This window comes from Oreochromis niloticus, linkage group LG6, assembly GCF_001858045.2.
Source record: "Oreochromis niloticus isolate F11D_XX linkage group LG6, O_niloticus_UMD_NMBU, whole genome shotgun sequence".
NCBI classification, from domain to species: domain Eukaryota; kingdom Metazoa; phylum Chordata; class Actinopteri; order Cichliformes; family Cichlidae; genus Oreochromis; species Oreochromis niloticus.
The window spans coordinates 22,445,409-22,462,170 of NC_031971.2; the positions used below are offsets into that span (position 1 = coordinate 22,445,409).

At 42.6% G+C, this 16,762-nt stretch overlaps 1 protein-coding gene across 4 annotated transcripts in view; it reads left to right on the forward strand.

Moving 5' to 3' along the window:
- The window catches only part of pax5 (paired box 5), a 56,633-nt gene that overhangs the window by 23,406 nt on the left and 16,465 nt on the right, over window positions 1–16,762 (forward strand). For 2 of the 4 annotated variants that reach the window (XM_013275688.3, XM_025908199.1), the window contains exons 6-7: window positions 7,094–7,194; window positions 14,799–14,931. In XM_013275688.3, the coding sequence (XP_013131142.1) occupies window positions 7,094–7,194; window positions 14,799–14,931 (234 nt within the window). Of the gene's footprint in view, window positions 1–7,093; window positions 7,279–14,798; window positions 14,932–16,762 lie in introns of all 4 variants that reach the window. The other 2 variants (XM_005456847.4, XM_025908198.1) reach the window with 1 other exon arrangement.

A 16,762-nucleotide genomic window follows, 5' to 3' on the forward strand; every position in this document is an offset into this window, starting at 1 on the left:
TTTTTCCCACTGCTGATGAATTTTCAGAACACTCCAGCAGGTTCCAGGTGAATCCCAGGTGCACCTTGATATGCTCGGATACAGCCCACTTACCCATCAGTAGAGCACAAAGACTTTAGACCCAATGCAGACATAGAGACATACACATATATCGTTGATGCACTGGATCAAAGTTTGACTTGCTATGTGAACAGTTTGTCCATTGATAAATGAGGTTTTAGCTCACTCAAAAATAACAACAAATTGCACTATCATCCTGTTCAGTGATCATCCGCTGGTTGGGTTTTCCTCCGTCTTTCTGTTGCAACTCCACAAAAAGTCAAAATACGTTACAAAGTTAAGGTTGAGGTAGAAGATTTGGTGTATGCATAAAAGCAAAATGTGACATAGTGTTCTAAAAACAGGCTTAAACTCCCGGTGAAGCTTGAGACACTCTAGACTTTAAAAACTGGGGCAGACAAAGAACCCACACGATGAGGAAACCGCCTTTTCTCACATTAACACTTGAAACAAACGTAAAATGCCAATTTTCCTTCACATTTTCCACATTTCGCATTCATTAAGTTATCTCGCATGCACACCTTGACTTACCTTGATGTGCATGCATGATATCTGCGCAACAGAACCGAAGAGAAACAATTCAAATTCAAATTTTTCAGATATATTCGGTTAAATTTTACACTAAGTTTGACGGAACTCTGATTTTAGTTGCTGCTCTTGAATAAGATCAGAGCACTTGCACAAAGCACAGTGATTGTCATGTCCACATTTTGGCTCACTGACAGAGTAAAGAATGAAAGATTAACAGATTCACCTGTGACAGTGATCATAAGTCTGAATGGCCACAGTGAAACTGGTCTCTCACTGATTTCATCCATGCCTCTTTGACATAAATAATATGAAATATTAATCCACCCCATTCTGTGCTGTATTGTCTTCAGCAGAAACTCTGCAGTCAGATCTGTTGCTGAAGGAAACTATCTGTAGCCTAATTAGCAGTATTATTGTTTCACTTTGTTCTTTATGTGCATGACACACTACACCATGTGCTACATGTGTGGTCTGTCTGCCGGTTTTCTATGACTGCCGCTGGACTTTCCATTTCACAGTTTGAATCGAAACATTGTATCACTTCTCGTTTCATTGAAGCATTCAGAAAGCGTCATTCGAGCATTATGTCTCTCCGTGTCACGTTTGGCTTGTGTGTTTTATCTGCAGCGTTTCTGTGCCAGAGGTCTGCGCGGTTGGCTCTGTGGTCTAATTAACAGCATTGCTAATCACAGCTTCCATTAGAGCAGCCCCCGCTGGATAATGACACACACACACAGCAAGGGGCGACAGGGGGAACAGCATGCACAGACATGGACAGACAAACACATACACAGGCAAACAATAAGGCAAGCTTCTCACGACGCAGTCACGGCCATATGCCTGTCTTTGCAGACATTCTTACACACGGAGAAGGAAGGCATAAACCCACAGTACACTACAGTGACACACCGGACATCACCAAGGCTCTTTCGTTGACTTTGTCTGTCTCTCTTTGTACAGGTGGATATATCACACATACAGCAATGTGACAGTTTGTGTAGTTCAGAATGCAAAGCAGTGTTTCTCTCAGATATATTTCGAATAGTGATACCATACTGTGCTGTGGCCTATTTTTTAGTGAGGTGGGCTTTTGGGTTTTTTTTGGGGGGGGTGGCGGATTGGAGCCAATGAACTGATGTCTTTCGACGCAGAGCCTTGAGTCAGTTCACTGGCTGGAAGTGAAATTCTGCAAAACAATAAGACCGTGAGATTACTTTGTGTTATTTTCCTACATCTGTTACAATTTTCCTGATTTTTTGTGTTAAAAAATCGCCAAACCCACTGCAGTTCTTATTTTTATTTATTAATTCATTTATTACAGCAGGTTAATGTTAGCTGAATCCTCTGATGATCCTAAGGCGGCATGGTCTGCATGCTTAATAAACAGGCATTTTATTACATATGCAGCCCATACTCTTAGTGAGCCTCCTACGTGACAGAGAGGATTAACAGCGCCCGTTGACTCTTTCCTAAACTGCTGTGAGAAGTTAAACCTTTTCCTAATGATTAAATCCACTAACCCTGCTCAGAAACCAGTATAACTAGCTAAAAAATTGCTTCGCAATGTGCTTAAACCATAAGCTTGTACTGGAGCATGTGGAGCGACCACATAAACAGAACAAAAAATACTTTTGACCACAAAAAACAAGTTGTTACTGAAAATATTCTGTCCCAGTACATCGCCTGCTACTCTGCCAATATGGCCAGTAAACTGTACCAACATACGGAGTGCTTCATCCATTGTTTTGTAGCTGACAAGCTGTTTGCTAGTGTAGGTAAACCTCTTCTTCCCATAATTCTCATATCAGTCAGTGGTATTCTTTGCATCTGTCTCTCTCAATCACCCCCCATGAAGTTGAATTTTAACTTGGTACCGACTCATTTTGTGCCTCCACCAATTATTTAGCTACATGTTGTTGAACTCCACACTCCCTGGTGTCCACAGCATCTCAATTCCTACAGCAGATTGTGTTTCCTCTTGGAATTAAATGTGTTGTGGAAAATATTATGTTTTCAATTATGGAATGTATCTACAGAGACAGAGGTATAAATAAAGCAAATGATATTCTGGCTCACAAGAGGCACCCCACTGTCTCCTCAATTGAACTGTTGCCATCTGGTCAACAATATTGCCCCCTCGATTTGCTAAAAACACATCTACATTAGAATGTGTTCTCCAGGCCATTGACTTTTAAAACTGGTAAAGCATAAATCAGTAGTTCTGGTGCTGAGGTGGTCTGGCCATCCTAATCTGTTGCAAGGTGCGCAGTATGAGTGAAATGATGCTTAGTTTGTTGTGATGAAATTGCTGTTTTTTATATCATGTCATTGCATATCATATCTGCTGTGGGTGCTTGTAAGGACGTCAACGTGTGCAATGGAAACTTCTGTTAGTCATGAGCATATCAAACAGCTGCTGTGCATGTGAACACAGGAAGGAGGGATCAGTAGCTTGTGTTGTGTATGTATGTGTTCCTGTGTGTTGGTAGGAGGAGTTTGTGGGGGTAAAACCCTGTGGTGACCTGTGCCCCCAGCCAAAGTGAGGGGAAGTTGGGGGTGACTGGGGCCAGAAAGGAGATGAATGGGTGTGAATGGAAGAACTTGACTTCTGGGGCCAAAAGGGGACTATTGTACCTTAACCTATTCACTTTACACATTGAAGCTGCTGCTGTTGCTGCTGTGTGTGTGTGTGCAAGCATCCAACATGCATGAGTCCAGGACAGGTGGGCCGGTCACTAAAGGGAGTGCTGTTTTTTTCTTCCTCAAATCTGTGAGGGGAAATCCACTCTCAGCATTTTAAAGTCATGCACATTTTTCAAAATACTCTCTTGCACCAACAACAAATAGTTTCAATGGCATTTACCCAGAATGCCAGATTGACCTCTCACCCCCTTGTGCATCCACTGTGACATGAGGCAGCTTACCAAATAAAAGATGCTGGGAGTGAGCAAGAGATGCAGGGTGGAGGGAGGGGATCGTCGCCCTTCGTGCGTAGCTCTTCCCGGCTCACAAAAACTTTGATCTCTAGAGTTTGGATCAGGCACATACACACTCTCACAGACAAAAAAAAATCATTACACACACACATGCAGGGAAGAGCTGGAGCTGTGAGGTCAGACTTGTGACACTTGGGCTATCAGCATGATTATCTGTGTCAAGAGCAAAAAGGAGCACACTGGCATGCAGGGAAACAGACAAATATGCGACAACTCATCTAATTCTTTAGGGTATTTGGATTTAATAATTCAACTGCTTCTGGATTCTTGGGAAAAATGGCAGCAGCCGGCTGTTATGGAAGAAGACGGTGATGGAGAAGGAGCAAGAGAGGCAGGAGGGAGGGAGAAAGAGAGAGAGAGACAGAGAAGGCGGAAGAGAGAGGAAAAAGGCAGAAAGGAGAGAACAATAAGGGCTCATTGTTTGTTTTGTTCTGCTCTGAAAAAGAGGGAAGAGAAGCGCTTCCCTTCTGAGACTGAATCACAGAGATAGAGGCAGCTGTGTGTGTGTGTGTTTGTGTGTGTGTGTGTGCGCACGCGCATCCAACAGTGAATAGGATTTAACCCGTCACGGCAATGAGTTTCTTTACCCATCCATGGATACAATGAGACCAGCCGGATATCAAGCTACCCACCCACCCACAGTCACAGCCTCAATCACATCCATACCAAGGCCCATGCATGCACACCTCAAGAAACACACACACACACACACACACACACACACACACACACACACACACACACACACACACACACACCTCTACACAAGTTCATACAGATGAATGGACAATATTGATTATCATAAGTAAAAGCTTTGTTCTTACTGCTCGATTACAGCAGGTTCTGTCATCTCCCCCGTTCTGTCTTTCACTGGTTCTTTGTGGGTGCTCCACCATGACAGACACAGGTCAGTCTTTCAGGGTGCATTTGTGTGTGGGTGTGTGTGTGTGCGCGCGCATATGAGAGAGTTTGTGTGTGCAACAGAGAGAAAGCAGAAAGCAATAAGCTGGCTGAAATGGTGCCATCAGAGCTACATGATTGATCAATTGAATTCCATCATGGGGACTGGCCGGTGGGATTAAATGGGTTGCCTTGGGTTACCAGGCTAAAGCATCATACTGGCTTTATCTCTCACCCTGATTGGTCTGTCACCAGAGACCTGGACCATACACTCACACTACTCCCAGCATCTGTATATGTGTGTGTGTGTGAGAGAGAGAGATTATGATCAAACCTCTGTTTGTGCGAGAGGGTTTTGTGTACTGAAGATGTAGAGCGAGGTTTAGTGAGTGTCACAGCACTGTAGTATGAGCTAGATACAGTCTGAAGATTTAAAGGTTTGCTAGAAGTCTTTGAATGGATCCAAAGCCACAGGTTGTGCCAAGATGGCCAAGACTGATCCTTTTTATCAACTTTTGAAATTTAGCTAACACACATCAAACTGTAAGCAAACATTTCGCAACCAGCTTTGGTACCGTTATACAACTCTGTGACTGTAATCCATCCATCCATCCATCCATCCATCCATCCAGGAAAGGTTTTTAGTCTATCCTGGTGCATTTGCACTCACACCTATAGCCAGTTTAACCTTAAACTTTTTAGACTATGGAAAAAAATCCATCCAGCCACATTAAGATCACACAAGCTTCACACAGAAAGGCCACAGCCCAACAACAACTTAAAACCCAGAACCTCCTGCTTAGAGGAGAAGTGCTAACCCTGTATATCGTCACAGTGCCATATACTAATCTACCAAATGTTTTAACATAGCCTTAGTTCTGCCTGTCACTCTTGGATGTGCACAGAGATCACTTAAATAATGAACCAAAACAACAAAAAAGTGAAAAAAAAACCCAAAACAAACCCAAACAACTTTGCCAAAAAACTGTCAGTTTCCTTATTCAGCTACTGTGGATGTAAAATGTACACTTACATAATCCTCTTATCTTGTACAAAGGATCAATTAATTCTGACTCCTCAGGTGTACTCACAAAACACTTTATTTTCCTCAACGTAATCTAGCTAAACTTGCTTACTTAAAACCCGCCGCATCTTTGCTTTAAACCAGTAATTCTTACTTACGTCGTAAAACCTTTTTTAGATTATGTTTTTAGGAATGTGACTAGAACAAATAAAGAATGAATAAGATTAAGTAAAACTATGTTAAAGGGGAAACTACTATACTGTCTCAGCTCAGTCCTCAGCTGAAATCTCAGTTACTTGTTAATTACAAAGTGAATTATACTCTGATTTATCATCTATTTTACTCAAATGGGAAACAACTATTTAACAAAATGAATACAATTTAAACTTTAAAACTAGTAAATAAGACCACAAAGTCATTAGGCAAAATGTTTCCGGCTCATAAATGAAATAAGAAGTATTTTAAAATTCTCACTGACTTATACAATCAGATTAGCAAAACACACCCAAAAGCTGTTTCTGTAGTTTTGAAGTCATTAAATCTGAAATACTACATTTTAACAAACACTCTAACCTTTATAAAAAGAATTTAGTCTCCCCTGCAGTAGCACAGGTCTCAGTAACTATGTAGTGGTATTAAAAGTTATCCACAACTACAGAATTTGAATCATCCCTTGAGGTTAAATACGGTAAGACCGACAGTTTTTTCTGTCTTTCTTCAGTTTTTTTTTTTATCATTAGAACTAGTCTGGTGCAAATGAATCTGTATTTTCAGTCCAAATGGAAAAATATATATATATATATTTGAAGTCCCCTCCCCCCTCTCCACCTGTCTGTCATATCACTACCCTGGACACACATTCACGCACATACACACACTAAACACACAGTGACCCCCAGGACTAAAATAGGCTCTCAGGAGTGGTTTGGAACGCTGAATTGGCTCTATAGTGGGGATTTTCACCCTCATCCCCTTTTTCTCTTTATCTTTTTCTCTCGTTCTCTCTTCTCTAATCATTTGTGGGCCGCGACTCTTCAGAGTTCTTATAATTGTCTCGTTCAGTCCCTCAGCCTTGCAATAACTGCAGGATACGAGAGCTCACAGTCTAATACTGATACCGCGGCAATATATATTTGTGTGGATGTGTGTGTATGTGTGATACGACGAGAGGGGACGGACAAGTGTGTATATATGAGAGGAGAGAGTGTACTTTTTAGAGATCAAGAGGGAGAGACAGCGTATGCTTGGTAATGGATTGCATTTGTATACCATTTTCTCTGAGCCTCCACAATCTATGAAGTCGCTCAGTCTTAAATCAGTTCACTGGAGTTCATTTGAGTCCACTAACTTCTTTCTCCACATCTGTCTTAGTGATTTATATTGTCAACACACGCTTTCACTACTCTCTTCATTCCTCTATCGCTGTCTGTCTGGGTTTTCCGTCCATAACACAAACCAGACTCACAACAGCTTCCTTTTATCTTGCTCATTTCCTCTCCCTTTCAGTTATCATTCCTCTCTTAAAAATTCTACATTTACAGCCTGTCTAACCCCTCTCCTTTCTCCTGTCCTCTCTGTGCAGGTTTGCAGGAGTCACCGCTGGCCAATGGACACGGCCACAGTGGGCGGGACTTCCTCAGGAAGCAGATGAGAGGGGAGCTATTCTCGCCACAGCAGATCGAGGTATTGGACCGCCTCTTTGACAGACAGCCATCCTGTCCAATCCAGTCCAGCTCTGACCTCTATGTGAGCCCTGATTCTGGCAAGGTAAGGGTGAGGCATCGTGCAGGCTCTGGGCTGAGGCTGAGGTTGGGAAGAGGTTAGGAGTCAACAAGAATGTAGTTGTGGGCTAATGAAAAATAGGGGCTGTGACAGGAGATAACCGCTCATGAAAAACAAACAGGAGCTGACTAAAGCAGAAGTGGCGTCTCCTGTGTTATCACCTCATGGCCACCAGACACAGCAGTGTATTTCAAGTCACTGTCACAGCACAACAGCCATTCAGGCATCCTATACTGTAAGTCTTTTTTCGCTGAGTTCAGGCATTTTTTTTTCTTACTGTTTACAAGACCATGAAAAGATCCAAAGCAACAAGTATGTTTCCCCACTAACAAGAGCTTTGTGCTCGTTCAAAGACAGACATTTTTTCATCCTGCTAACCGTGGCCCTTCACCACTTCTGGTTTTAGTCAAGAAAATAATACATGGGCCACCTGGGATGTAGGTGTAACTGCAGCACAGAGGTTAAGGAAGTAGTTATCGGGCATCTACATTTTTTATTCACAATCTCTGACAAAAAATAAGCACAATATAAAAAAACATACTTTTTTTTTTACACCCGGGTATATGTTTTGTTTAGAAGACGGCCTACTTTCACCAACCTGGAATCTCCAAATAAAAACATCCAAGAACTAATGCTCAACGGCTGCGTGTCACAAATGCAAACAAAATTAAAGCAAACAGCGCTAGACTAACACATTGTTGCTTTTGGTCTTTCCATCAATAAGAGCAAAACTGTAGAATGTCTCATCGTTTAAAGAGACAGTGTGCAGGAGTTTCAGACTCTCGCCAATATGACAGTTATTTGGGTTTTCCAGTGGACACAAAATTCATTTTTCTGTAGCTGAAAGTGAAAAAATGTAAGGCAGGAAAGCTTAAAATGTAATGGACTATTTGGGGATTTACATAGTACAGAAGCCAGATTAGTTTGTAGTTTACCAGTTAGCATTTAAGGTTTATCTGACTGTCATATAAAATATTTGTCTCTGTTTTTAGATTAAAAAAAGCCTGCCTGCTATGCCTTGCCATGCCATGTCAATGTTGCTGACTGCTGTCACATTGCACAACAAATAATCCCATTTTAAAAAAGCTCTCTCTCTATCCAAGCGCTTCATTCATCCTGTTTTTTCCCAATTCTTTCATGTTGCTGTGAGCTCTCAAAGTGTCAGCATCAAGTCGTGTTTTCACTGTTGGCTTGACAAACCGCTGCGAGTTTCTTTGGTCTGATAGACACTGTGATGAGTCAGACCTGCTCTATTGATGTTCCTATAATGTAGACACGCTACAGGGGTTAATGAACATATTGACCCGACTCTCATTATGACCTCACTTCCTGCTGCTTGGTGGGACGGCAGTGCCGCTGTCCGCATGCTGATGCGTCTTGGGAATGTGCTGCATATGCGTGTGATCGTTTGCATGTGAGAGAAAAAAGAGAAAAAACGAGACAAGAAAACCGAGAGCGAGAAAGGGTGTGTCTGTGTGTCCTAATGTTGCATCTAAATTGACCTCCCGCCCTTTCACAGGAGTAAATTAATGTAAATCTGAGTGGAATAGACAGGTGTAAGTGGTATGCTGAATAACAAAATGACAACAAGCTAGCATTTGTATTCTCTCTACCTTTTCTCAGATGCCTTCTAATCAGCAGCCCAACGGTCAATATTAAGGAAATATTTGGCCAATGTTTCAAAATGACATTTTTGTTTCAGCGAGCTTTCAAGCTGCCGCTGCTTCTGGTTTATTTATTCAGTCAGTGTCAAGGGCAAGAGTACAAGCAAACTCCTGAGGAGTCGGAGTATATGGAAGCATAAATAGGCTGCAGCCTTAGACCTACAGGGCAGAGTTTGGCTTTTTAGTCCATTCTCTTCCCTCTGACCGACATGGGGACTTGAGTGGCACAGGGCGAGAGGTCGACAGGGATTGGCTGTAGTAGCGCTATAGACTGGGACTCAAGACTATAATACCCATGATTCATAGGTCAGTGTCCTGTCTGAGCCCGGTCAAGCCACTGGGGTCGGCGTCTGGGATAGGGGAATCAAACTGGGGTCAAACTGGCTTTAAGAAGTGCATTACAAAGAGACCCAAGCAATCACAACTGCATACACACAAACACACACACACAAATCTACATGACTATCTGGTCCTCCGCCTCTGCTAACCCCCCTTTTTCCCACTGGGAATGATTGACACTCTTAGCCTTAACGCTGACAGCCACAGCTTAGGCTCTTTGGTATGTGGGCTGAGGTGTGTGTACATGTGCGTGAGTGTGCGCAGTAACCACTATTGGTGGGGTTATGGTCAAGGAGAGTCACCCTGCCTTGCGACTGACATTCCTGACAGATTTGGCCCTGCTGGTGATGTTTTGTATGGGGTCGTCTTTTATGAAGCGCGAGTCAGTGTGTGCGCATCGGACAAAGACGTGTCCAGAACTGTGAAAACCAAAGTAAAGACAGAAGAGCAAGAGGCTCAGATTCAGGTGTTATACTAATAAACTGTAATCTCAGTGGTTACGTCAAGCTCCTCATTATTTTCTAGCTTTCTTGCACTAAAACATGAGGCTCACTCATTATTTTGTCTTCCTTCGTCCCACTTGAAGAGACCAAAAGCAATACCGCTCACAAGCAAATCTTATTTTATCTGTCAGCAGTAGTTACTCGTCTATCCTGTTTATTTCAGACCTTTTTCTTTATCTTTCTTTCCTAACAAGCCTTGCTTTTATCTCATCTGCCTCTCCTGCTCTTGTTCCACTTCACCCTGTAGTCTATTAAGCCCCGCTATTAATTTATGTGTGCGTGCTCGTATGTGTGTCTGCATGTGTGCCTGTCAGAGAGAGTTCATTTGAATTTCCCTTCAATCACTTTCTATTACCCAGGTGATAAATCAGCAGGGCTGACAGCACCCCCGCCCATCCGTGCTGCCCTGGGTCCAAACGCCCAACCCAGTACGAACCAGTTTACACTGAGATGTGGACGGAGAAAAAGGAGACTGAAATTATAGATTTTTTTCTTTACTTATAAGGATTTCTATCTTGGGCTCCCGGTTGGCCCAGATGCCCTGTGGCTGAAATGCAGCGGCCCCAGTTTGAATCCGCCCCTTGGCCCTTTGTGTCTTCCCCTCTCCTCCTCTTTACTGCTGCACTAAAGGCAAAAATGAAGAATGCATCTCGGGTCTGTTCAGCTAGTTCATCTTATCATTGGCCCCAGAATGTTTTCCCCACACAGCAAATAATAAATCAAGAGAAAACAAGTAGTCGGGAAACTAGAAATAACACTAAATTCATTTCTTTATAGCATGAGCTTATTAAAGTATCCTGTAGGAAATTTCACAGTGGAGTTGGAGATTGGATTTGATGGCTCCAGAGTGTAGTGGTTCACACATTTAACTGAAAGTAAAAGAGGAGGAGACACAAATCCCTGTGGGGTTGTACCAGGAAGGGCGTCTGGACGCAGTTAAAAGTAGCTTTCAGTTGAAGATTGGATTTAGATGCACAAAGCCACAACATTTTATTATTAACACTGAAACTATTTAAGTGTGATCAGACGCATCAACCATGCAACTCAAATTTGTGTAGAATGAAAAAGAGCACACTTTGTGTCATTGTGTAATCACTACACTAAACTTTTTTTTTATTTTTTTATCATGCATACAAGAAGTATAACAGCAAATAACTGCAAAACTTAGATAAATTAATTAATTATAAAAAATGTAAAAATTTCCACTCATGTGGCCTAGAGCGGCCTCGTGACTCATAAGGAGCTGAGCCTCCATGAGTCGCCTGTTTGGAAATGAGTATCCTCCCCTTGCTGCCACGCTCAGTTTGAGCACAGATAAATTCCTTCCCCGCAATCCCTGTCTCAGTCTGTGGGCCACTGAGGGAATTGTATTTGTTTATAGTCAAGCAATTTTCCATCAGGAGCACTCAAGCCACTGTGGCAAACGGGAGAGAGAGAGTGGGAGATGGAGAAATCACGAGCTATTTTGGAAGTGGTGAAAATAGGAAATACTAATATGCAAATGGTACAAACAGGGGCGGTCTGTGTGTGTATTTGTGTGTTTGTTTGTGTTTATGTGTGTGTCTCTGGCTGAGTTGGGCACATCTGTCCCATTTCTGACACAGCAGACCAAGCTGCTGCGTGGAAGTGAGACGGTGATAGAACGAGTGAGATTAAAACTGAGTGCAGCTGCTTTTAAAGAGTTAAAGTGTCATGATAAAGAACTGCTATCTGCTAACCCTTTAGAAGACAGAGTTAACGAAACAAGAAAGGAGAAAATGCATCGAAGCAGACAGCAATAATCAACCAATGAGAAACTGTGTATATTATACCCTTAAAAAAGTGCTGCATTCATAGAAAATAAAACACTGCAAGCAGTGAGTGCCGTCCATGATGTGTAACTTTAGTGGAGTAATGAAGTGAAATTTGATCCAGGGAGTCTACTTTCGGTGACAGATCCGAGAATGTGAAGACTTAGGTTTCAAAGCAATGTCAGGTTTGTGAGTTAGTTAACTTCAAATGCTTTAACTCATTGGTCACAGAAGAAAAACTAAAAATGACCAAGTTCTCAGTATTACCATATATTGGTGGGATGCTGCTGCTGCTGCTGCTGAGTGCCCAGCTCTACATTCTTTTCTCTATCCCACTAATTTATCAATCAATTAACATTTCCCTCCATCTCAGCCCCATTTCCTGTCTCCTCCTTATTCCTTATTATTTCTTTATAGCGACCCTTTATATCTACCAGGTCCCCCTCCTCCCACCTTTACTTGCATCCTCCCATCTTGCCCCAAACAACCCCTCCCCATCATCATCATCATCGCCAACCCCAAACCCCAACCCCTCCATGGCCCGGCAGCTGCGTCCCTCCTCTTTGATGAGGGCTGATGGCGCTGTATGAGCGGTGGAATTGACAACATTTACGGGGGCGAATGAGAATGATCCATCTTCCTTAGCGGGCCTGTCACCCCACTGGCCAAACTTCATCATGGCCAATTACCACGGCAGACCCCTTCTTCTCTGGTGCTGCTGCTGCCTGGCCCCCATCTACACACGGATACATGGACACATTAGACACCATTATAATAAGACAGAGAGCGGCCAAGAGAAAGGGGGGGAGGGTCGGGCGGGCGGCTGTGCAGTGATAGCTCATATGATTGGGTGAAGAAACTACAGGTGTGATGTGTTTGATGTGCGAGAGAAAAGAGAGCTTAAAAGTGCGTCTGAAGTCCAAAGAGAGGGAGAGAGAGAGAGAGAGAGAGAGGAAGGATGTGTGTAGTGTACTGCGTAAGCTCTTATTTGACAGGTCACAGTCCAGTGGTTGTGTTGTGTGTTGACGAGCACAGGGGTGTTTAAGAGGTCAGTGAGCACAAACACACGCCTACACTTACACCTCCACACACACAGATGCAGACGTATTAAAAGGGTCAGTGCAAAACTCTCACCTCATCACCTAAAGGAAATTCTGATTGGTGTCATTAGTGTACACTCACACACACACATACACACACACGCACAGGTCAGTAGTAACAGAATGGAGAAAAAACTACAGAAGGAATTTCATGCAATAAAGTGCAACATTCCATTTGCTCAGTTCTATTTACTCATACAGTGGGAACAGTTTGAGGTTCAGTGTGTTGGTCAAGTGTGCTTCAAAATGCAGTCAGGAGGAGAATTTAATGACCAACTTACTAAGCTTAGGCCACCCCTAAATAATCATACACTGTATGCTTATATTTAATTGCCGGACTCCAGATGAATATGTGTCTCTTTTCCAATACTGTGAGTAGGGCTGTTTAGTACATACACAAATTAATTGAAGCTGACTGAGAGCAGTTTAGTTAGCTCAGTCATTACGGCTTTCCGGTTAAAAACACTGCTGCAGAAACATTCATGTGACATGAACTCTTAGCTAAAACAGAGCTAAAGCTTACCTCGCAGTACTCAATTAACACAACAGACAGATTTAATGAGCAAATGACTGAATGTACCTCTCTACACAGTCTTAATTGTGGCCACAGAGTAATGAATGGTGTTTGCTTCTATGCTTTGCTTGCATTTGCTTGTTGCTGTAATGCAAGGTTTATTTATATGATCACTTGTCTCAAAGCAATGAGGATAAACTTCAAGGTCACCGAGGAATGGACTTAAATATTTTATTGTAAGCCCCACATTTTTATTTGTGGTGCACCTCTTTTCTCCACTGACTTACTCATGATGTTACTTCCTTTTCTGGATTTTAAGGAACAGATCAGCTTAAACCTCCTGATGCTGCATGAGCATGAGTGTCAATTTCTGGAAAGACTTTATTATTATTATTATTATTATTACACACACATGGTAATGTGCATATCTCTGACTTCAGAGGTCAATACATGACTTTAACCTTTACCTACTTGCCTAACACTACGAAAAAGACATATATTACCTTAAAATGTAATAATTTGCATTACGGGGATTTTGTCCCAATAAGGGGTATGTCCCCAGTAAGTCACTGTGTACAGTGATTTAAGTCCCTGCATGATGAGTAATGCCTGGACCGCACATAATTACACACACACTTGTCTAGTAGAGAAATGAGGATGGATGGGTGGTGATTCTGTGCTGGGGTCAAACACAGGTGAGCGGACAGTTTCCATTATCCACCCATCTCACTGCCTTTCAGCCAGGCTGGGTTATTAAAGACCTCTTTCAAAGTTTTGTCCGTATGATCCAAAGATCATAATCCATGTTGTGGACAGTGAGTTATTTGACATTTGTGTACTGTACGACCATACTGTAGCATTTTCTGGTTTTCTTCTTTTGTGTATCTTGCTAGTTAAGCTAATTTCCTTTCATGTGTTTGTGGGTTTTGATTTTTTTGCAGTGCTTTTTTTTTGTCTGGATCACATTATCACATGTTTCTTTATTTCTTTTCAGCCTCCCTTTTTTTTAAAACTTGTACATTCAGACAGTGACATATTGTTTTGTCACTTCAGCCTTCTCTGAGTGCTTTTTAAGTTTTTGCAGCGTGTGTGTATGCTGGGTTAACACCACTGGGAGAACGTGTGTAGGTGTGCTGAGATGATCACAGTTCTTATTGTTGTTGGTATCTGGGGAGACAAGAGGCTTTGTGTTAGCCGTGGTCTATGTAATGCCAGCGCGTATGTGTGGATATATATACGCGTGTCTATGTATCCTGTGTGTGTGAGGGATGAAGAGAAAGAGCAAGCTGATCCTGTGGTTATAGACTGTTGGACTTGGTTGTACAGTAAATCCCTGTCTTTGTAAACAGATCAATAAACTCTCAGCTGTAGGTGTGTTTCTGTATGTGCGTGTGTGTGTCTGTGAGTTTGTGTTCATTCTAAAGCGCTTTTGCTCTCTGCTCTGAGGAAAGTGCCGCATGCTGGAAATGTAGCAGGATGTAACAAACACTGCATCCGCGTTAGATCTAACAGCAAGCTAGCCTCATAACATGTACTTGTTTTTTTCATGTTTTGTTAATAAGTTTACACTTTGTTTACTTCCTCCTTTCTTCCAGACGTCAGATTATTCGGCCATGGCTTCATTAGCAGGAGGACTGGATGAGATGAAGAACAGTTTGGCCAATCCGGGCACAGGGGCAGAGTTAGGAGCCAGCGTCTCCGGTCCACAGTCCTACTCACTAGTTCCAGGTAAAAGTTACACCTAGCTAATAATCTTAACTTCACCTCTGAAAGATATTTTGAAATGACTAAATAAAGGGTTTTCATATCAATGTTAATTTTCCTATAAAGTTTTGTACTCGGTTATTTTTTCCAACCTCAGCTTCACTTGGTAATGACCCGTTTCCACTCAGTTTCTGTACACATTTCTTTTCTTCATGTTGCTTTTGCCTTTTAGAGGAGCAAACGTCTTAGAAGTGGAATGATCTGTTGTGGATATTTTATGTATGAAAGAGACTAAAAAAGTAGTGCATGTGTACTATTTATAATTACTACCCTCCTATTTGGTTACACAAACAATGTGAATGGTTTTTTTTTTAAAGAGAGAATTAAAGGATTGTTTTGTTTTGTTTTGTTTTAGGATTAAAACTGCTAACCTACTGCTGCACAATCCCATAATTCACAAATAAAAATTCCATAAAATATTTGAGTCAGAAGACAAAACTCTGGTGTTTTATACTTTAGAGTCAAGCCTCAGCTGGAGCTCTGACAGTCGTATTTAAACAACACACACACACCCAGAGAGTAAAAGGCTTTTTAAGTCTACCTCAGCAGTGGCAGGAGCTCCACAACTGTCAGGGCTTAAAGAGCTTAACGCTTTGGATCTCAAAGGAGGAAGGAAACTCAGAAGGAAGGAGGAAAAGAAAGGTGGAAGGATGGATGAAAAGTGAGAGCCTCGTCTATTCCTCCTTTTCCATTTAGGGGCACTGGGAGAGGCAGTGGTTAATTAAGAGTAGACCAGGGAGCACTTGGACAAGGCTTTGACGCTCCCATCTGTAATGAGGGGAATCATAGAGCTGGGAATTTGGGATATCTGGGAATGGGCTCGTTTTTGCCGCCTGAAACCACTGAGGAATATTACCTGCTCGTGCTGGAAGAGAGAAAGAGCGGGACACGGAGAGCATGAGCAAAAGAGAGCGAGATAAAAATTTCCATTTCTGCTTATGCATGCAAACACACACATTCTGTTACACACACACACACACCTTCTGAATATTATGCATACATTTCCTTGCCTGTCTTTTCCCTGAGAATAGAGCTCCCTCAAGGGGATCAGACGTCTGTGTGTTTGACGCAATGTTATTGCATCCTTGAAGTGGTGATACACTGGACACATGCTGTAGAGCAACGCTCACACTCTCATCCCTCCTTTCTAAGGTCTTTCCAAATCTGTAGGGCATTTTATTTTATCCTGAACTTCACCCAGTCTACTATAGCACAAAAACACACAAAGGGACACACACTGTGCCCGCTTGATCCCTCCAGGTTTGACATGTGTTGCTCTGATGGCTGGCTGAAATGGGAGAGTTAGATAGGCAGACAGTATGAGAGTAAAAGAGGCAGAGGATGTGTGTTCATCTGTAGCTGCAAGTGAGCGTGGAGGAGACTTGTACTTGTTCGTTGACCTCTGCAGGAAAGCTGTGGAGAACAGATACATCAATACAACTGGCAAACATATGCACAAATACGCTGTGTGCGCTTTCGCGTACATACACACTCATGCATATACACGGACACACACACCTCAGAGGATCTGGCCCTGTCTGCCCCCTCTAAGTTGGGCTGTAGAGAGTCCATCTCTCCTCTCTCTCAGCCTCTCCTCCCTCTCCTCCTTGCCCTGTGCACTGACCCTGAGCGGATGAGTAGCCCGTCTGCACTAATGCCTCGCTGTCGCGTCAAACACAGAGAAAAACTTTACTACACGAGACAGGAGAGAGGAGGTGGAGAGGGACAGAGAGAGGCTGGAGTAGGGAAGCAATATGTGAGGGAGAAACACAAGTAGGGAGGGAGGTGCAGAGGG